The sequence below is a fragment of the Ips typographus genome, linkage group LG3 (genome assembly GCF_016097725.1).
Source record: "Ips typographus isolate SLU linkage group LG3, UJ_Ityp_2.0, whole genome shotgun sequence".
In the NCBI taxonomy this organism is placed as follows: Eukaryota; Metazoa; Arthropoda; class Insecta; order Coleoptera; family Curculionidae; genus Ips; species Ips typographus.
The window spans coordinates 17,076,402-17,099,448 of NC_138424.1; the positions used below are offsets into that span (position 1 = coordinate 17,076,402).

At 37.3% G+C, this 23,047-nt stretch overlaps 3 protein-coding genes across 3 annotated transcripts in view; 2 read left to right on the forward strand and 1 right to left on the reverse strand.

Annotated features, from left to right (window-relative positions):
* The window catches only part of LOC145725786 (kelch-like protein 17), a 34,529-nt gene extending 32,246 nt beyond the window's left edge, over positions 1-2,283 (reverse strand). Inside the window, exon 1 of the mRNA XM_081974639.1 lies at positions 1,727-2,283. The gene's annotated coding sequence lies outside the window, so the exon portion shown is untranslated. The remainder of the gene's footprint in view (positions 1-1,726) is intronic.
* LOC145725779 (phosphatidylethanolamine-binding protein homolog F40A3.3-like) overlaps positions 1-23,047 on the forward strand; it is a 276,881-nt gene that overhangs the window by 121,441 nt on the left and 132,393 nt on the right. The gene's annotated exons all lie outside the window — the stretch shown is intronic.
* On the forward strand, positions 7,997-13,393 carry LOC145726078 (uncharacterized). The gene is made up of 5 exons (XM_081975019.1): positions 7,997-8,419; positions 8,486-8,717; positions 9,996-10,244; positions 10,287-10,499; positions 10,965-13,393. Exons 1-5 carry the CDS (start codon positions 7,997-7,999, stop codon positions 13,391-13,393), a joined length of 3,546 nt encoding a protein of 1,181 aa, XP_081831145.1.

Here is a 23,047-nt window from a genome sequence, read left to right on the forward strand (position 1 = left end):
TTGTTTTAATGCAGTTTTCTTACTTTTGATTGCTTCCGAGCAATCATTGTCCCACCATGGATTTCTCAATTCTCTTTGCATTCCTAAATTTAGGAATTGGAACCTCCGCTGACTTAAGAATTGAGTTTTCCAAAGTTTCGTAACTGATAATCTTGTTTTTGGCAAAATCCTCAAGAATCAAGTCTGAAAAAACCGGCCAATTTGCTTTTTTGGTAGCAAACTGCACACAAGAGTTTGCTCTTGACTGTGTATGATCAATGACCGTTTGCAAACTGCATCCTATTGGAAAATGATCACTCATGCCACTGTAAGTACACAAGATGTAAAAAAAAAATTGTCAACAAGAGCAGGGGAAATCAATACAATGTCAGGAATACTTTTATGCTGATCCGGCGCCGTTAATCTAGTTGGTTTACCGTTATTCGCACATATTAAATTAGAATCCGAAATGAAATCAAACAATACTATTCCATTCCTGTTGGAAGAACCAGAGCACAGAGGGTGTTGAGCATTTAAATCTCCCAAAAAAATCAGCTTTTTATGTGAACATATCTGAATTAAACTATAACTTCTTTAAGCTCTATAATTAAAACCTGTACGTTTTGATTAGTATTCAAATTATGATTAATGATCTTAAATGGAATAATAATGGCAATGCCACCTGGACCGTTTGGATTGTCTTGTCTAATCACGTGTTAACCAGAAAATGAAACGTTATGTTTAGCTTGCAACCAGGTCTCATTTAATGAGACCAAGTCAGGGCTATTATTTCGCATTAGCGTAACCAGAGAGTCCCGGTTGGGAACCAGACTCCGTATATTCCAATGGATGAGTTTCAAACAACTATGAGCCATGAGAAAAGAGTAAGCAGAAGAAACCAAGACCAATCCAAACTTACTAAAGTAGTCAGACAAAGAAAAAACCAAAGTCAAGACCCTATAGTTACAAAGCTTGTCTAAAGATTATGCTGAAAGGAAAATTATATATATATATATATATAAACAATCTTTATTTTTCAAAAGAAAAAACGGCTATCGACCGTTACGGTCTTTCTGCCTATGTATACATGGTTTTTTTTTATATTTAAAATTATTAAATTAAAAAGGAGAAAAACAGAGCAAAAATAATTTTGTAAAAAGTAAATTTTATAAAATTATGAATAAATTAAGTTATTTATGAAAATGTAGTAAATTTTGAAAACTAATATAATTGTTATTTTTATTGTTGTTATGATTTTATTTTTTTTAATTAAGGTTAGTGGATGAAATTAAAACTTGCGCAAATTCTATCCTGAGAATTAGTTTGTGAGGCTAAAAATGAGGCATTCAAGGCTGCCTGGAGTGTGTTGGGAAAATCCTGAAGTAGGATTTGGGAATTTGAGTTGCCTTGTTGTTCCGTGGGAATAGTTTGTTAGCATCAAATAAAATTATGTTATATTCTGCAATAGCCTTGTTGATATTGTGTTGACGAATGTATTCTTTACAATTTCTGCTTGTTGGTTCGTCACAATTAGGACAGTTTTTGGGGGTTTTGGAGTTGTTAACTCTATCACAAGTCTCATTTTCCTGGTGTACTTTTAAGCAGTCTTGACATGCTTCCTTGTTTTTGCATTGATTTTTGTGATGCCCATACTTATAACATTTAACACACAATATTATAGGTCTGATGTATGGTAAAACTTTAGACTTGGTATTAAATAGTTCAATTTCTACAGGTACATTCTTACCTGCAAATTGTAACAGAAAAGTGTTGCTGGGAACTATTCTCGTAACACCATTCTCTGCAATTCGCCTGTTGAATCTAGTTGCATCCACAATTTTGATTGACTTTGAGCCTCTGGTACCAATTCCATAATGTATCAGGTCTTTCTCAGTGATAGTGTCTCCCACATTTCTTATTATACCGCTGCAGTACAACATTAACTGGGGAATGTATGCATTATAGTTTTCCTTTGCCATAGGGTTACTTTTTATGAAGTTATTAGCACCAAAAGGTGTGTTGAAGAATATGCCCACTTTATTACGTCCTTTAGGTTGCACCTCTTTCAAATCTTCCACATTATTTTGAAATAGTAATATTCTTTCTAAATTCTTTAAAGTAAAATTCTTTGTGTGTATTTAGTTTTGTAAATATGTTTTTTTCTTCATTTGGGAGAAGATCTTCTAAATTAGGAATCTCCATGGGAGAGGCAGGTATTTGTTGAGACGGATGATTAAAGCTGTTAGGGGGGGGGGGGCCCGAGGGCCCCCCTGTGCGAAATGCATGCAAAAACTCTAAGCTAGAGTGTGTAGGCTACAGTTGGGTTGGGAAAGCAAATAAATTAACAAATTGGACTCACCAGGTTAATAATAGGAAACACACCAGCCTCTCGAAAAGGGGCGAATAAACAGGGAAGCAAAAATTTCACAGCCACCACGTTCCGCACACCGATCGAAAAAAAAACTATTTGTTAATTGAACTGATTCACTTTGACTAGTACCATTTATTGACTCTGTTGACAGGGGACACGTGACAGTACGGTACTGACGGTAGTGACGGCCAGTACTTACTAGTGCTGTTTGGTTTTTGTTTTTGTATCTAACTAAATTATTTTATTAGGAAAATGCAACCCACGACACCAACCATGCGAAACGGCTATTTTTTGGCGTAGAAAACGATTTTCTTTACGCGAATAAAAATTAGTACCAGACAAAATTATTTTTCACGTGTCTTTATTCTACGCGATCCCGAAGAGAAGAGATCCTATCAATCTCTTTGAATCTTTATCTCAAAGAAAAATTTCATTTTTTGGTTTTTTCTTCAGAATTTTGGATCCATATGGTTCTAATAATACAATTACAATTCCATACAATTAACGGCATCTAGTGGCTGTCCTCAACATATCCAACATAAGGTGCCAGATCGCGATGAAATTATTGATTTTTTTAATACAGCGCAATTCCGCCATCTACATCACGGTCTGCGAAGCTCAAAATCCACGCATCGGAAAACTGTGTTTTCACGACAATACTACAAAAATGGTACTATGTGAATGGTGCTTTGACCTATATTTCACTTCAGAAATCAAAGTATTAGTTCTGTAGAATAGTGTCAGTTAAGTTATACCTAGAAATACTGTTTTATAATTGATAGGTAACTGTCAGTTTGCTATTATTTATTATTATTTATTGGGTGAACTAAATCTCCTGGCCTAATGAAAAGGACCAAATTTATTAAAAAGTCTCATCACGCCAACCAAACGGAATACTTTTAAATTATTCTTTCTTCTACTTTACTTTTAAGCACAATTGTTACATTTACTTCTATGTTATAAAGAGGGTGTCCCGAAATTACACCGACCACGTTCTAGGGCAGCTTCAACAAGAAATTTTTTCGAAAAGTAGTAGTCCATTTGTGGAGTAGTGAGTGTAAGTGAAAGCAAAACTCAGAGTCGATCTCCACAAATATGGTATACCTATGTTAGTAATCATATGAACTTCACACGGGCTCGTAGTATTTGAGTGCGTCTTTTATCAACCACTCTTGGATGGCGACATACTTATTGGTGTAAAAGGACGTCTTTGGGAATTTGCTAGGCTAAGTTATTTTAAGTGTCCTGAGAATTATTATTGTAACAGATAAGAGATAGGCGTATGTAATAAGATACTTGTGAGACGGGTGCTCTTAGGGTGTTTAGTTAAGGGATTTAAGAAAAGTGGAGGGCATTCTGATATTCACCAGCAGAGAGAGTGGTATATTGGAATAAGAATTATTAAATTGGTTTAGTACGGGGAAATTTGTTTTTATTCTTCCCTCAATTCTTACATATAGGTGAGTCTGGGAAGCGACACCCCCTTGTTATTTTTTAAACAAGAAAGAATTTTAAAAAAGGCTTTATATAAAAATTGTAAGGATGCATATGTACTATATTTTGCAACCACAATCTATTATACAGGGTGACTCATAATTAAGATACAAAGTAAAACAATATTTTTTTAAATGGAACCCTGTATATTTTATTATATATTTAAAAAGAACACACAATTTTGTTTAACATTGAATTGTCAGATATTAATAAATGATCGGAAACTTATACTATAAAAAAAATTAATTATGAAGCAGTAAAAATGACAGTAAATTATGACAGCAGTACTGACAGCAATGAATTAGCATTACAAATACCAGACAACAAGTACCAGCTAATAGAAACTATATTATTTTTATAATATTTTTTATTTTTTTATTTGCCTAAGTTAAAGTTTCCGATTAATTATTAATATCTGACAATTCAATGTTAAACAAAACATATTGTACATTTTGGGTTCATTTTAAATATGTAATACAATACCTATATAAAAAAAGGGGCAAATAAAAGAAAAGTATATTGGGGCGAAAAAAGTAGGTACACTACGAGCATATGCGGTAATTAATACCGTAGTCAAAATATGGGGCGTTAAATTCCACGGGTTTACAATTTCAAAAATTATATGAGTTGCTAAACGTAATAAATAAACGGTTGCAAAATGTAACTTGAAGACTTTATAAAAGTCAAACGGGGCACGTAAGAGAAAAATTAGAAAGTTTCAATATTAGGACGTTAACTGTTTTCACATGAAATAATATGGGCAAGCAGCGCTGGATAAGCATATTGCAGGTTTTCGAAGAATCGCAGTAAGCCTTTACAATGTATTAAAACAAAACCAGTGACAGGCAAATGGACAATTTATAATATAGGTTTATATTGTTACGGTCTGGGCCTACTATGCTCGATACTTCTTAACGAGCGCTCGCTTCGGGATGAAACCGATGCGCCGCAATATCTGGCCGGGCGCGTATTAAAGTAGGCTACAGTTAGGAAACGCTACCTCGAAGATTCTTGAATGGTCAAGGCAACCCGCGAAGCGTTTCGCGGTCATTCTAGAACGTGGTTTGCGAATATAAAAGACGCGGCGTCGACGACAGTGTAGAGTAGAGTGTAGTGTTGTAGTGAATTTGGGAACGCGGTAAAGTTTAAATAGCGGAGTAATTGTGGAATTGTAGTAGTGTTTTTAGTAGCTGTATTAATTATTGTACGGAGTGTTTTGAAGTGTAAATAAATGTATTAATTGTTGAGCTAAATTGACTTTGTGTGAACCCACGGGAAAATCGTAACAATACAAAGGGATTTTTTTTTTTAGTGTATAACTTAACTAAGGCTATTATCAATATGCCTATATATTTTACAAGGGATTTTATTATTATAACGGGAATGTTAGACATTAAGATTAAAATAGCAGTAGGTAGTAATACGTTTTTTATTGCATTTAACACTGACGGGAGTAGCTACGCGAAGAAGCCACTACCAAATCAAGAGCGAACAAGGCTTTGGATCAGACTCGGTAAAAACTAATACACGCCACTGGAAATAGAAACTAGAATCAGCAAAAGTTAAAGGCCCGGTCATTTCTCTAAGGAGACTGGAAACGCTGACGATGAAAAACCAGCCACGGGACGTCAGACCGCGACCACAGTTGAGTCGGTTTGTGATCGTGGCCGCGGTAGGAATAGACACACTAAGCCGTGGTAACCTGCTTACCACGGTCACTCATCTTTCAAAAAACCTTCAGAGGTCAGAGAGATGTCGTTGCCAGCTTTGATTAGAAAGGATACGGCCTTAGAGGCACTCAGGCATAAACCAACGGAGCATAGCATAGTTTCGCACCATAGCCCGCTCGAGCTAGTGCGTGAATCAAATGTCCGCTGGATGCTCGTCTTCTACCAGGGTTACCAAAAGATCGATAGGCCATGCTTTCGCAGCCCCCATGCGTACTGAACTAGGCAGAAATTATGTTGCTCTAGTGATATCTTTGTCCTCGGCCAGTCATACCATCATCGGTTCCAGGTCCCATACCCTCTTCTTCCTTATATAAATTATAATTCTTGAGGTGTATCCATGCGGTCACCTCAGCCTCATATAACTAACAAATAGATACCTGCGGTGTACCCTTGTGGTCACTCCGATATAATTCAGTCCCGTTCCGGTTCGTCACTAATTAGATCACGAACCACACACCATGGCAATCGTGAAAATACAGTTCTGGGAATTGTTCCACTTGCACATCCAGAGCAGTAAACAGATATGTAGTTCCAGGATCCAGACACCGTCCAAATTGTCTTCAGAAGCCGTGTTTAGTGCAGTGAAGTGCCGCGAAAAGAAGATAGAATCCCCAAACAAACAATAGTGCGCGGAATATTAGTGAATCGCGAGTGAAAAGTCTCCCCCCTCAGTGTTAAAGCATAGAGACATTAAGTTTTTTTTTTACAAACTCTAGAGGTAAGAAAATAACAAAAACATTTATTTTTATTCTAATTGTTATATGTTTTCTTTTATAATTTTTCTTTTGGGGTATGAACGGGATACTAGCGAAAATAACAGACATTTTTTTTTATCAACCTATCGGAACTTGTGTCCATAGATACTAAATTTTATGATTTATTTTTAATTTTAATTCTGTGAAAAACTAGGGGCTATACTTTGTTGGTTAGTGTTTCAATGTAACTATGATAAGTTTTGTTTGTGTTGTTGTAATAAGGGGGAAAATCCATTAAGGATATTTTTACATTATCTCTTTTTTCTATATTATCATTATCTTTTTTTTTTTTTCTCTTTTTTTTTTTCGTTTGCTATAAGATTAAAATTTGTGGTGTCAAATTTCTGTTACATTGCCACCATGATTAAAAACTTAAAAGTATCATTAATTTAATGTTATTTTGTTTAGAAGATTTGCCTAGTGAACTTTCTGTCAATATAATTAATATTGTGAAAAGCTAGGGACTACCTTTTGTCGGCCGGGGGAATGTGGGAACTTTAAATTCAGTAGCGCCTTAACATTTACAGGACAGGAAAATGTTTAACGTCAATTGAGTAATAAAAAGTAACATTTTGTGCTAAAGTTGGTGTTTTTTTTTTAGAAAAAAGCTCTGGACACATGATATAAATTTGGAAAGAAAAGAAAAAGGCGAATTTCATACACTCATGCCACAACTGCGACTAGATAAAAAGCCTTTTTATAAATATTTCAGAATGGACATTGCTTGTTTTGATGAAATATTAAATCTAATTAAAGATGACATCGAAAAACGATATACCAATTTACGAGAAGACTTAAATCGTATAAAATCGGATATTTCTTTACAAACTCTATTATCATTTCAGTTGAAGCCATCTTTGATTCGCAACGAAAACGACAGAAAACGCGGCTTGTCGCGAAAGAAATAAAATCCGCTGGAGTTTCGTTGTCGCCAGGCGAAATTTTCGCGCCAGTTTGTTGCTCCTCGTTATACGCCAAAGACTTTGAGTCGACGAATATTTCGCGAGGCGAAAATTTCGCCGTCGCACCAAATTATTCGCGGCAGTGTGTGCATTCCTAACATCTTCAGTGTACGATTTGTCGATGTAGTGGCGCATCCCTAGTTGTGACGGGCGACGTTCGACAAGACAAGGACATTTGATTTTCGGCAGTTTTTTTTGTTTTTGACGGATGATAGAATTAAGTTTTAGCGGTAGTAAAATTATGGTTAGAAATTTTGTTGGATTTGCATGTAAATGTGCCCGAGTGCACCCTATTTTTTGATACAAATAAACAAGTCCACAGAAGCTAAGAAATCGTGCCTTCATTACTTTTCATGGTCCTTCGAGCGAAATCAACAAGCAAATCCCGGTATATGAATCAACAACAAGTTCTAACCTAAAAAAAAAATAAGGTGGGAATAAGCACCGTTTCCTGATCGTGCAATCTCAATTTTCCAAAAAGAAAGCCTTCAGTTCAGAAGCCCGAGACAGCAAGTGCTCCGTGAGTACGTGTATGCAGAGTCAAGCAGAATAAGGTGGGTCGTATCCTTTTACCTTGGTTGTTCAAAATAAGCTATTTTTAACCTTATTGAAGTTATTCCTTGTCCCCATGTTTAATGCCCATATTGATTAAGCAAAGATTTGGGTTTTTGATCGTTATTAAGCTTCTTTAAAAAATAGTAAACAATGCCTAATGAAACGGAGGTATACCCAGACCCCACAGAGGTGGAGGAATTAAAAAAGTTAATATGTCGAAGAGGCCAGTTAAAGGCCACTCTAACGAGATTTTCCACTTATTTAAATGGGGAAGAAGTGGACCCGATAAGTTTAAAGTTAAGGCTATCCAAACTCGAGTCTACTTGGACTGAGTTTGAGGTTGTCCAATCCAAAATAGAGTTACTGAAACCAGAACAGGCCCTTGAGAGAGATTCTTTTGAGGATGATTATTTTTATGTAGTAACCAAAGCATCTAAGATAGTGTCTTCTTATGAGCAAAGCATGAACAGCCCTGGAGCTGGTGTAACAAATTCCAGTGGTAGTGCAAATGCAATTCCTAATTTACAAAATCTAGCAGTTAGCAATACGGTTACGAGTTCAGCCAGATTACAGGCAATATCATTACCAAAATTTAGTGGTACATATGAAGGTTGGTTAAATTTTTTTGAAATTTTCCAGGCTCTTGTACATAATAATACTGAAATAAGTACGATTCAAAAGTTTTATTATTTGCAATCTTGCCTTACTGGTGAAGCAGTGCAAGTGTTGCAGTCTTTGGAGATATGTGAGGCAAACTACCAACAAGCTTTAGATTTGTTAAAAGAAAGGTATCAGAACAAAAGATTACTTATCCATAATCATGTTAGGAATTTGTTTGACATTGAACCAATCATTAAAGAGTCAGCCCAAGGTTTTCGCAAACTGATTGACAATCTTATGCGGAATATCAGGGCTCTTGCAAGTTTAAACCAGCCAGTTGAACACTGGGATACTATCTTAGTGTATATGATCTCACAAAAGATAGACCTTAACACAAGAAGAGAATGGGAACTTTTTAATAAAAAAGATGCGCCCACATTCCAAGAATTTTTAGAATTTTTAAAAAACAAATGTCAGGTATTAGAAACAATAGGCAATAAAGAAAAGATTCAGAAAGAAAATGTTTCAAACCGATATTCTCAGTCCAAGCATTCTGTCAACTTTAGTTTATCCAAGCCTGATGAAGTGACTTTAGTCAACCAGGTTAATAACAAAGCAAACACTTTAAATTACAATAATTTAAAATGCTATTTTTGCAATCAAGTTGGACACTTTACCTATAAATGTTTTAAGTTAGTTTCTCTTTCTTGTAAAGATAGGTTGGTCGAGTTAAGGAAAATAGGTTTGTGCACAAATTGTTTAAAACCTGGACATACAGCTGAAACTTGCACTGGAAAAAGGTGCAGGATTTGCAATAAAAAGCATAACTCAATGCTTCATGATTTTACTTACAATATCAATGAAAATAAACCAAATTTAAACAATTCAACTAGTAGCTGTAATTTAGTTGTTCAAAATGACACACATCAGCAATGTGTGACCCCAATAAATAAGTCAAATAACTCTAATCCCTTGCACACTGACAACACGGTTGCAGGAGAGTCCTTCGCTACTTTTAATACTTGTACTTTGAGTAATCAAGAGCCAATTAATACTTCATATTCTAAAACTCAGGTTTTGCTACCCACAGCAGTCATCAATGTTTTGGGCAACAATAATAAATGGTTTAAATGTCGAGCACTGTTGGATTCCGCTAGTCAATCTAATTTTTGCTCATCCCGAATATTACAACAGCTTAATTTAACAACAAAGTCGGTAGAAATTCCTGTGGCAGGGCTAAACAATATCACATCCAGCATTTTATCAAAATTCAGCACAACTATAAAATCAGTGAGTGAGTCGTTTGCATCTAACATAAATATTTTAGTGGTGGAAAATATAACGAGTAGACTTCCACAAATGGCGTTTGATATTTCACAGCTAAAGTTGCCTAGCAACATCAGATTAGCTGATCCATCTTTTGGAGACTCAGCAGAAATAGATTTTTTGTTAGGTGCAGAGATTTTCTTTTCATGTTTAGAGGGAGACCAAATTAAGCTAGGCAGTAGATTACCTATTTTACAAAATACGAAGTTTGGTTGGGTATTAGCTGGGCCCCTAGATTTTGAAATGGCAAGAAATAAATCTGCTTGTTTTCTGACTTTAGATTGTTTAGCCGACAATCTGTTGCAAAATACTGTGCAAAAATTTTGGCAGATTGAAAACATACCAAGTGATCGAAGTAAATTTAGTAAAGAAGAGTTAGATTGCGAGATGCATTTTCGGGAAAACGTAGAAAATGATAGTTCAGGTAGATTTATTGTCAAACTACCTTTGAGGGACAATTTTACAAGTCTAGGTGAATCATACTCTATTGCGGCAAGATGTTTCAATTCTTTAGATAAGAAATTAAGTTTGAATCCTAATTTGAAGAACAGTTATAAGGAGTTTTTGAACGAATATGAACAATTGGAACATATGTCTAAAGTAGATCCTAGCCTTGATAAACCTGAAGATTTACATGTTTATTTTAGTCATCATGCAGTCTTAAGAGAGTCGAGCAGTACTACAAAACTGCGAGTTGTATTTAATGCTAGTCTCAAAACTTCGACCGGTTTGAGCCTGAATGATGTCCTAAAAGTCGGTCCAAAAGTTCAACCAGATATTTTTAACACTGTCTTACGTATGCGTACATATTTGATTTTATTAATTGCAGACATTGAGAAGATGTATCGGATGATATTGGTACATCCATCCCAAAGAAAACTACAAAGAATATTATTTCGTGACCCGGTGTCTCAAAAATTAAATCATTATGAGCTAAATACCATAACTTATGGTACAGCTAGTGCTTCCTTTCTTGCCACACGTGTTTTACATGAAATTGGTTTGCGATGCAAGGAGTCCAATCCTGAAATCAGTGAAATAATAATTAATAATTTTTACATGGACGATTTAATTTTTGGACACCATGATGTAGAACATTTAAACAGCTTAAAGCAGCAAATTGATTCCACATTACTTTCATATGGATTTAAATTAAGAAAATGGCTTTCAAATTGTAATCTTCTCATTGAAGGTCATGAGGGTTCAGGTCAAGACGAATTTTACATTCGAGCTGATTCTGACACTAAAACATTAGGAACCGTTTGGAAACCTGCGGACGATACGATTAGTTACGATTTTGATGTGAAATCTCCATCAAGTTCAATAACGAAGCGTACTATTTTAGCCAGTATTGGTCGGTTATTTGACGTCCTAGGTTTGGTTAGTCCAGTAATTGTCAAAGCCAAGCTTATCTTACAAAGCGTATGGCGGATTCATTTAGACTGGGATGAGGAGGTACCCAACCATTTGGCTCAAACATGGCTTAATTTCAGTTCAAAGTTGTCATATCTGAATAATGTACAAATTCCCAGGTGCGTATTAAATGCCACAAACCCGCCTGAGTTTACAGCCCTATACGGTTTTTCTGATGCCTCTGAATTGGCTTATGGTGCGTGTGTATATATTGTTTCAAGAGATACCAAAGGCGGCGGTAGCCAGTCGCATTTATTATGTGCAAAGTCTCGTTTGGCTCCGATGAGTTCCTTGAGTCTACCTCGATTAGAACTCTGTGGCGCTCTTTTGTTAGCTCAGCTTTTTAACAAGGTAGCGTCAACCTTAAAATTTTCTTTTGAAGACGTAACTCTATTTACTGACTCGAGCATTGTGTTAAGCTGGTTAAACTCCGAGCCAAACAGATGGAAAGTATTTGTCGCCAATCGCGTGGCTGAAATCCAGCGGTTGACCGAGCATTGCGAGTGGAGGCATATTGACTCCAAAAATAATCCAGCTGACATTGTGTCCAGAGGAGTTGATCCTGAAACTTTGTTAGATTTAGACCTTTGGTGGCATGGACCAGAATTCATGACTAAACCAAAAGATGAATGGCCCTTTAATAAAATTTCTCCTGTTGAGGTTCCAGAAGTACGCAAAGTAAAGTTGCAACTGTCTTTCCCGGTTGTCCGAAAAAACGTTTCTACTGACGGTCTTTTTAAATGGTCTTGTTTTTCTAAAACTGTTAGGGTTTATAGCTACATTCGTAGGTTTATAAATAATACTAGGAAAACTATTAAAATTCAAGGTCCCTTGACAAGTATTGAGTTGGATGAAACTTTGTTTCTTCTCTGTAATTTGGTTCAATCGGACCATTTTTCTGCTGAACTGGTAGAAATTAAAAAAGGCAATTCCGTACCTCGCAGTAGTAAATTGTTGAGTTTAACACCATTTCTAGATCCTAAAGGTTTATTGCGGGTAGGCGGTCGACTTAGCAATTCTCAGCTAGAATACGAAAATAAACACCCAATTATTTTACCGGCCAAGCATATATTTACTGAAATGCTTATAAAATATTATCATTATAAATTCTTACACGCGGGACCACAATTTCTTTTGACTCAAATTAGAAATAAGTTTTGGATCATAAATGGACGGCAAGTGGTTCGTAAGGTTCTGCATCGTTGCTTGACTTGTTTCCGTGTCAAGCCGTTGTCCATCAAACAAATAATGGGAGATTTACCCGAATCGCGAGTTGTTCCTTCTCGACCATTCGCTTCATGTGGCGTAGACTATGCAGGTCCTTACCTGCTGAAAGATGGCAAAACTCGTAACCGCGTTTTAATTAAATGCTATGTATGCATATACATTTGTTTTACCACCAGAGCGGTTCATGCTGAGTTAGTTTCTGATTTAACTTCTATTGCATTTATGAATTCCTTTAAAAGATTTGTCTCTCGGCGGGGATTACCTAGCGATATTTTTAGCGACAACGCTACTAATTTTGTAGGAGCCAATAATGATCTCACTAAATTATGCAAGCTTATCGAAAACACCACTAGCTGCGATAAATATAACAGGTATTTTTCGGAGCATAAAATCAATTGGCATTTCATTCCTGCCAGATCGCCACACTTTGGCGGGCTCTGGGAATCTGCCGTGCGTTCAGTAAAGTATCATTTGAAAAGAGTATTGGGAGATTGTCACTTAAACTTTGAAGAATTTTATACTTTGCTTAATCAAGTTGAAGCTATACTCAATTCCCGACCTATCCTTCCCTTGAGTGACGACCCTACCGACATGGAAGTGCTTACGCCAGCACACTTTCTGATTGGTGGCAGTCTGGTAGCTGTTCCTCAGTCACGAGTTCCTGATGTAAACATTAATCGCCTGCAGCGCTTTAAACAAATTCAGCAAATGCTACAGCGATTTTGGGCTATTTGGAGTAGAGACTATCTTAACACTCTTCAGCAGAGATCCAAGTGGAAAGTAGTCCAAAACAACCTTAAAGAAGGTGTTTTAGTTCTAATCAAGGAAGATCACGAACCCCCGATGCACTGGCCATTAGGACGAGTAGAGGCAGTTCATCCAGGCAAAGACGGCTATGTACGAGTGGCGTCCGTGCGGACAAAAGGAGGAGTCTGTCGTCGAGCTGTTACTCGATTGTGTCCTTTACCCCTACTGGATTAGCCAAGTGCCGCGTTTAGTGCAGCGTGCTTGTGTATGTGACCAGTTCTGAGCGAGTGTTTTTTTTGTTAATCTTGAAATAACGGGATATTTCAAGGTGGCCGGCATGTACGATTTGTCGATGTAGTGGCGCATCCCTAGTTGTGACGGGCGACGTTCGACAAGACAAGGACATTTGATTTTCGGCAGTTTTTTTTGTTTTTGACGGATGATAGAATTAAGTTTTAGCGGTAGTAAAATTATGGTTAGAAATTTTGTTGGATTTGCATGTAAATGTGCCCGAGTGCACCCTATTTTTTGATACAAATAAACAAGTCCACAGAAGCTAAGAAATCGTGCCTTCATTACTTTTCATTCAGGTAGCCTTGTAAGGCCTCCTCAGAGGTTAGATCTTTAAGAAGGGGGATGTTAGAGTAGTATAAGAGAGTGTTCAAATAGTATAAGTCAGTCAACATTGTATGTTGACACTTCGAATAGAGGTTAGAATGGGTCGAGCAGTGTTAGAGGGAACGAAAGGAAAACGCAACGTGGTTCAAGTCGTTTAATGTATTTTTAAGTAATATACTAAAGTTAATGAACAAATCTTTAATTACGATAACTACCAACCTACATAAGAATACACTTTACAGGCTTATTTTTTATAGTTAAGAGACTGTGCTGCCACCTCTGCAACAGCTCGCAGTTCAGGTGATGATGAGTAACATCTGCGTCTTCAGAAATCTCCATGTTAAAAGCACTTTAAGAAACGTTTCAGCTCAAAATATTAAAGACAGAATAGCACAATAATGACGTTGTCAAGATTGTAAACAAATCACCAGTCGTTTATTCAACTTCAACAAACAACAATCAAACACTTTCCACCTGAGTATGTAATATACTATTAAAATAGCGACAATCTGACTACAAATATAAACATACCTATTCCTATTCTGTTTCTAAATCCTGCAACAACATTATTAAGCATCTATGTTAGTTTCCCTGGCTAAGTTGAGTTTAAGGACAACTTAGATAAGTTTAGTTTAGGCTGTGTCATTTTGCACCTGATCTGTCACATTCAAACCTCAACTTCGCTTAAAGTTGTAGTTAAAATCGACTTGGAAGTGCCGGGAAAAGCAGTATTAAGAAATATGCTCCTAAAAATCTAATTTGCTATTAAAGCTGTAATTTAAAACAGTTTGGATATGTGGTAATTTCTCAACGGCAGTAGTATATGATATACAGGGTGATTCACGGTGATGGTATATTAAAAGTCTCTACAGAACAACTCAATATTCTTCATTAAAATTTGGAGTGTAGCCTAAATTGGGTCTTTCCAAAATATTTAGGACTTTTGTTACCAGATGAGTCGGAAAGAACACCAACTTTTGATTTTCAAATGAAACACCCTGTTTCTAATCTCATTTTTGAATTCCTCGCAAGAAGGCTAGTAATTAATGTTAATACTGAAGGGTGTCATAGAAGGAGAAGGAAAATAATAATCTTCACCAACTTAACACTCCACTTTATTGAATCCCTTCGAATTCAATGTAGAATCAAATATAACAGATTTTTGTAGGAACTAACTAGAAAATGATTGAGATCGAAAAACGTAAGCATTGAGCAAGAATCGTCCATCTTGTGTTGTAATCCTGAGTTAAAGTGTCTCGTCATCGCCCTGAAGTCAGGTCCTTGCGTCCTATTCTTCTTTTTGCTTCTTGCCGGCTGACACTGCTGACAGTGTCGCCACAGTACCCCCCGTCCAGCGACAAAGTCGCGAAACGAACTGTTTTCCTTGTCTTAGCTGGCAACGTTGCGGGAGATTTTCGAACTTCTTCAAGGCGCGCATACGAATGTTCGGACTGGATCTGGAAATCATCTGGCAGATAGGCGGGCTTTAGGCGGTCTATTGTGATGTTGTCACTACGATTGCCAAGGTCAATCTTGAAGAACTTGTCACTTCTGGAGATAACACGATGGGGTCCAGAGTAAGGCGCTGTCAAAGGTGGTTTTACTGCATTATTTCGCACAAAAACATGGGAACAACTTGAAAGGTCCTTGGAGATAAAAGTTTTAATCTTGCTATGATCAGATGCTGGTCTAGGTTGAAGTTCTAACATTGTTGCTCTGAGTTTGCTGACCAACTCATTTTCGTTGGCTGGTTCAGTGGATGAATTTAGAAATTCTCCTGGTAGTTTAAGAGTGGTTCCATAAACAAGCTCAGCTGGTGAACAATCAATGTCCTCTTTGAAAATGTTTCGAAGACCCAATAAGGTTATTGGTAAAACTTCAGTCCAACGATCCGACTTGGCTGCAATGAGGCTTGCTTTAAGGGTCCTATGAAAACGTTCAATAAAACCATTTGCTTGAGGATGATATGATGTTGTTTTGATGTGCAGAATACCCAAGAATCTGGAAAGTTCTTTGAACAAGCTTGATTCAAATTGTCTCCCTCTATCCGAAGTAATCTTGCTGGGTACACCAAAACGCGATATCCAAGTAGAAATAAAGGTGGATGCAATGGTGGTTGCTGACATGTCTTTAATTGGAACTGCTTCGGGCCATCTAGTGAAACGATCCATCATTGTTAACACATAACGAAAATCACTGGACGATGGCAATGGTCCAACTATGTCGATGTGGACATGGTCAAATCTGTAGTCAGGCATAGAAATTTTCTGGTGAGCTGTCTTAGTATGTCGGTTGATTTTGGAGCGTTGACAGTTGAGGCATTGCCTACTCCAAAGGGCTACTTCTTTCTTGATGTTTCTCCATACGAAACGACTGGTCAGAAGCTTGATGGTTGCCTTAACACCGGGGTGAGAAATTCCATGAAGCTTTCTGAAAATACTAAGTCGATGTTTTTCTGGGATATAAGGACGAAATTTATTTTCAAAAACATCACAGTAAAGTTGAACATCAGTGCCTGGGATTTGAATCTGTTGAAGATTTAAACTGGAGTCAGTAAGCAGCTGGTTTAGTTCTGCGTCGTCAGTCTGATCTGCAGCTATTGCTTGGTAATTAATCTGAATATCTTCAATACTCGAGATTTCAGGTCTGGAAAGGTAGTCTGCTACTATGTTGTCTGAACCTTGAACATGGCGAATGTCAGTGGTAAATTGTGCAATGAAATCTAAATATCGAAACTGTCTAGGAGTGCACTTGTCACTTTTTTGATAGAAAGCAAAAGTGATTGGTTTGTGGTCAGTAAAAACAGTAAATCTGCGGCCTTCTAACATGAATCGAAAGTGTTTAATAGCAGCATAAATGGCGAACAGTTCTCTGTCATAAGCACTATACTTAGCCTGAGCAGTATTTAACTTCTGAGAGAAAAAAGCCAATGGTTGAAGTTGATCATTGTTCTTTTGTTGTAAGGAGGCTCCTACAGCAAAATCCGACGCATCTGTAGACAGAATGAGTTGAGCAGAAGGTAAGGGATGTGACAAAAAGGTGGCTTCAGCGAGGATTTCCTTACAGCTCTCAAATGCCTTCACTGCAACATCAGTCCAAGTTATTGGTTGCTGTTTTTTCTGCTTACCTTTAAGTAAGTCATGTAATGGTGCTTGAAGCTCAGCAGCCTTGGGAATGAATGAACGGTAGAAATTTAACATCCCAAGAAACCGTCGAAGTTGCTGAGTGTTGTTGGGCTTGGTAAAATTCCGTATAGCAGAAAACTTCTCGTCTGTTGGTTTGATGCCCTCTGCCGAAACTTCATGACCTAAGAAAAGAACTTTATTTTGGCCAAAAACACATTTTGACGAATTTATTAAAATTCCATATTGGCATAAACGTTCGAATACCATACGTAAATGTTCTAAATGTTGATCGGCTGACTCAGAGGCAACAAGGATGTCGTCAATGTAGACAAAACAGAAATCCAAGTCACGGAAAATTTCATCCATAAACCTCTGAAATGTTTGAGCAGCGTTTCTGAGCCCGAAGGACATGTACACAAATTCGTACAGACCAAACGGTGTTGTCACTGCAGTCTTATGTATATCATCAGCAGCAATCGGTATTTGATTGTAAGCGCGAACCAAATCCAGGGTGGAAAATAGTTTCTTGTTGGCCAATCCATGAGTAAAGTCCTTGATGTTGGGGATCGGATAAGAATCGTGAACGGTACGAGCATTAAGAGCTCGATAGTCTCCACACGGTCTCCAAGAAGTGTCCTTTTTGGGAACAAGATGCAAAGGTGAGGACCAGCTACTTTTTGATGGGCGGATGATTCCTTGTTCCAACATGGATTGAAACTCCTCTTTGGCGATGACAAGTCTGTCAGGTGCCAAACGTCTAGGGCGAGCTGATGCAGGTGGGCCAGGGGTAGTTATAATGGTATGAACAGTGTTGTGTTTGGCTTTGGAGTGTTGGTTGCGTGGCTGGGTAAGTGATGGAAAATTTTTGAGAAGTTTGTGGTACTCTGTAAGGACAATCATAGTTTGAATGAAAGGACCGTAAGAATTGGCATTATTTCCAATGGTTGATAGGCCAGTTGTCCTGTCAAAGATTGCGAGCTTTCTGCTATCTACAATAATGTTGTAAAAAGATAAAAAGTCGATTCCCAAAATTGGATGTGAAACATCGGCCACAAGAAATGTCCAACGAAAGCTTCTGCGAAGTCCAAAGTCCAAGGTGAAAGTACGCTGTCCGTAGGTCGAAATTTCTGAGTTGTTGGCTGCCAAAAGCTGGTAATTGGAGCGAGGACGCCTTTCTTTAAGCAAAGTGTATGGAAAAATGGAAACCTCGGCGCCGGTGTCCACTAAAAAACGAATTTTTGATGAATTGTCAGTCACAAATAAGCGGCGCGGGTTTGAGGAGGGTAGAAAACCCGCCGCTACTGGTTCTCCCCCCTTGAGTTTTCCGAGATAGTGAAAGAACATGGGCTATTACATTTTTTTGCTTTATCACCGAATCTGGAATGATAATAGCAAAGAGTACTTTGGTTCGAGGCCCTGTTGGTTGTCGTTCTCTCTGATGTCCTAGATCTGGAGCGTGGTTGTCTATGACAACAACTTTTGGTCTCCAATCTGTCCAGACGCTTAACAATTTCAGCCAATTGTTTGTGTATATCAGAATCTACACTAGAAACTGTACAAGCTAAAGATGGTGTACATACCTCATGAATTTTGTCAGCTAATTTGGCTAAGTTGTCTAGTGACATACCTTCCTGAGTGGTTAGAATTGTCTGAATCTGCTGGGGAAGTCTTCCAGTCCATAATGTTCTGAGAAAGTCCTCTGGAAGGGAAGTTGGTGCTAAACTCTGCAGCTTCCTGAGGTACTCGGATGGCTTTCGATCACCCATTTCTTCCTGTTGAAGAAGCTGGTGGATTTTTTGGTGTTGAGAAGCGGATAGTCTCTGTATGAGTTCCTGCTTAATAGTTCCATATTGATTGGCAGTAGGAGGTTGTGCTATTAAGTCACGCACGAGTTGGACTTGGTTAAAGTCTAGGTTAGCCACAACAATATTATATTTGGTGTTGTCATTCACAATACCACTAATAGCAAACTGACTGTCTAACTGAGCAAACCATAGTGCCGGTTCGTTTGGCCAAAAAGGTGGTACTTTTAAGGATACTCTCTCTACCATGTGGGTAGGAGCTGGTGCTGCAACTGAAGGTGATAGAGATGATGAAGTACCTTGTTGTTCCGTAGCCATTGTGGTGCGAGAGTTGTGAGTTTTCGAATGGTTCAGCGTTCTAGAACGTCCAAAAAGTAAGTCTGACTCTGGCTTGTAGATTCTTTTGTGTCGGGGTCACCAATGAAGGGTGTCATAGAAGGAGAAGGAAAATAATAATCTTCACCAACTTAACACTCCACTTTATTGAATCCCTTCGAATTCAATGTAGAATCAAATATAACAGATTTTTGTAGGAACTAACTAGAAAATGATTGAGATCGAAAAACGTAAGCATTGAGCAAGAATCGTCCATCTTGTGTTGTAATCCTGAGTTAAAGTGTCTCGTCATCGCCCTGAAGTCAGGTCCTTGCGTCCTATTCTTCTTTTTGCTTCTTGCCGGCTGACACTGCTGACAGTGTCGCCACAATACTTTCCTAAATTAAATAGATATAAATATAAAACGGTAGTCTAAATTTTAATTAAATTCTCAAATCCTGAAAGGTTTGCTTATGTTATAATAGTATATTAAGTATCAAGAACAGTAAGTAAGCTTTACTGATCAATGACAAAGTTTGGATTCTAATTTGTCTGAGATCAGTAAAGCTATTACTGTTCGTGATGCTTATACTATTTTTTGTACGACTTGAACAAAATCATCTTAATTATTAAATAAAATGAAAATATTCTAATAAATTCCTTTTAATCCTGTATGTTACTTCCTGTTCAGCTGAACGGTAAGTACAGCAGGTATTTACTTCCCGGTTTCTATTCTATTCTAAAATTTCTATTATTATACAGGGTGATTCACAACCTTATGGACATAGAGCAGGGGCGTGTAGAGGATCTCAAAACAAGTCGTGTTGCCGTTTAACTTTTTTTTCTCAGGCTCCATGGTTAACGAGATACAAGGTGTTAAAGTTTCAAAAAAATATTGATGTTTTCTTTTTAACTCCTACAGTTTGAGATACATATAGAATGAGATATTTTGTGCAAGTTTTAAACTACTAGGCTACTGTTTAGACCCTTTACCCGTAGGTAATCCAACTGGTTGCGAAGATCTATCTATACGGCGTCTTTTTTAGTAAGGACATATCTCTTTTTACCCCACCGAACTGCGAATTATTTGGGAAAACATGACACATTTGCAGTCTATGTGGGGTTTCTGAGTGATTAACTATAAACTTTTATTTTTATTTTTTACCACAAAAAATAGAGACTAGAAAGATATTTTTTTTTACTTATAATTTCTTTTACAGTCATTTTTTATAATGGTACATTTATTACTAATACGACTCCATAAATCTTTTCTAGATTCAACGGGAGTTGAATATACAAAGCCCCCAGAAAAAACAATCACACTTATTCAAATCTGGCGATCGCGGTGGCCAGAGTTGCAGGAAATTATTTCCGCGACTTATCCATCGATTTCAAAACTGTTGGTTCAAAAATTCACAAACTTTCATAGAAAAATGCGTAGGCGCACCATCGTGCATTTACCACATATCAAGCCGCAATTGACTAGGCAAATCTTCAAGATGCTCTGGAAGAGTGTTTTATAGGAAAAGCAAATAACTTTCACCATTCAAGCAATTAGGTAAAATAACTGGCCCAACCAAATATCGTCCAAGGATTCCAGCCCACACATTTATTTAGAATTCCTTTTGGTAATAATGGGGGTTATTGTAATATGTGGATTTTGATTCGAATATTCATGGCTGTTGTGAAGATTTATGATTCCTCTCCGCGTAAAGCAGGCTTCATCAGTGAAAAGGATACTTCTGTAAAAAAAAACGTTCTGATTTAAGATAAAATTGCAAAAAATCATCCTTGACTCTAAGTCTTGCGGTAACAGTTCTTGAACTGTTTGATAATGATATGGATCCAGCATATTACGTCGTATAACTAGATGGACTGTGGTATGTTAAACTGCCGGGATATTCTTCGGGTACTGGTTGTTGTTGGGTTCATTTTCAATGTGGCTTAAAACTTCTCATTTCGTGCGTTCACTGCGTAAATGCGACCTCCGTTAATGCGTTGGCAAAGAGAGCCCGTCTCCCGAGCTTTTCGTTCAACATTATTATTTCATTCAATAGGTTTTAGTGCGTCGCAGTAGATACGAGTGCGACATTTTTTACACGCTCCCGATTTTAACCTTTTCTTGTAGTAAAAAGTGACTTATAAAATTGTTTTAAACGGAAAATGGGTGATACAAGTGATGGTGCCTTTCCTTCAGTAAAGAAAAAACAACACCTCAAAAAACAAGACGATAGGGCAAGAAGTTCTTCATTAGGGTCTGTAAGCAGTTTATCTACTATAGAGATACAAAAAATTATTGGCGTAAATACATCCGATAAGGAACACGATATCACAAACGATCTTACTTTGATAAATAAACTACACCATTCAGAAACCGAAACGTCCGAGACGTTAACCGAATCGACATCGACATCGAGTAAACATACGGAACATAAACAAACTGATAAGAATTCAGATATACAGGGGAACGTCGATTTGTTTAAGCCAAGTTTTCAAATTGAAAGAAGCCCACCTCAAAATGAAGACACCCGCACCCCCTTAAATAAGAGATCCAGATTGGAAATGTCACCTGAAGCGTCGTCAAACAGCCAACAGAGCAAAAGACAATGTGAAGGCACTCAACGCACAACGCAAACAGAAGATTGTGAATCAAAACAACAAGATAATGACAACAATGAAGAAAATATTTTATATAGAAAAACCGAAGAGCTCCAACATAGTACACCGACAACAGAAGATTTTATTACAGCAATCTTTCAAGCCTTAGACAATATACAACTGGCAGCAAGTCACGAAAGCAACAAGAAACCGCATCTTCAATCCGTAACAGATGACATCATTGTCATACATAAATGCTTAACTATGTTAACTTGCAAGATAGGACACCTGGAACGTGAAAAATTAGAGCTGGAACATAAATTTAACACCCAACAGGTTAATAATACATATACACACCTAGATAATATTACCACTGAAGAGACACTGAAAAATACGCAACACCCAACATATAAAACTCAAAAAACATATGCTCAAATAGCCCACACGGATACAACAAACCTGCCAACAAATAAGACGCCTACAACATGGTCGACACCAAAAACTGTTAAGAAGATCGAAACAATTATCCAAATAAAAAATGTGTCGAATCCAAAGGAAACCCTACACTGCTTGAAAAATGAACTGTCACTGAAAGATTTAGATGGAGGCTTCAGAAATATCAGATATTTAAAAAGTGGAGCGCTGGTGCTTGAAAGCTGCAACAAGGCACAACAAGACAAGCTAAAAGCTGCGCTCAAAGACAAAAACAACATAACGGTAAAAGAATCTAAAAACGTATACCCTATGTTTACAATAACAGGGGTGCTCAAAGGCTCATCCAATGAAGAGCTTGTGGAAGAACTCTTAAGACTAAATGAAGATATTAAGAACGATCTGTCTACACCAATAACGGCGGACAAAATAACAGTAGTGAGTAGAAGACAGTGTAGAAACCAATTGAAAGAGAACATAATTCTGCAGGCCGAACCAGAGATTGTAAAATGGTTTTTGAAGAAGGAAAAAATAAACTTTGATCTGACAAAACTGCATGTGGAAGAACATTTTAACCTTGCGATCTGTTACAACTGTTCAGGGCTGGGACACGTGGCAAAATATTGTAAGGAGAAAAAATGCTGCTATAAATGCACTGGCGAACATGACGCAAAAGATTGTCAAGCAACAGAGTGGCAATGTCCAAATTGCATAAAAATGAAACTTCCACACGAAATGAGCAAACACTCAGCAATAGACACAAAGTGCCCCGTGTATCAAAGAAGACTAGTGCAATACAAAAATCAAATTGACTATGGCAATAATTTTTTATAGAACCTACATCAACAAATGACCAATCATTACAAGCAAACCAAAACCTGTATGAAGTCATAAAACCAAATAGTCAGAGATTCCAAATAAGCATTATACACCAGAATGTTCAATCGTTAACTAACTACTCAATACTTTGCATAAATCAAATGATTGAAGAAAATCCA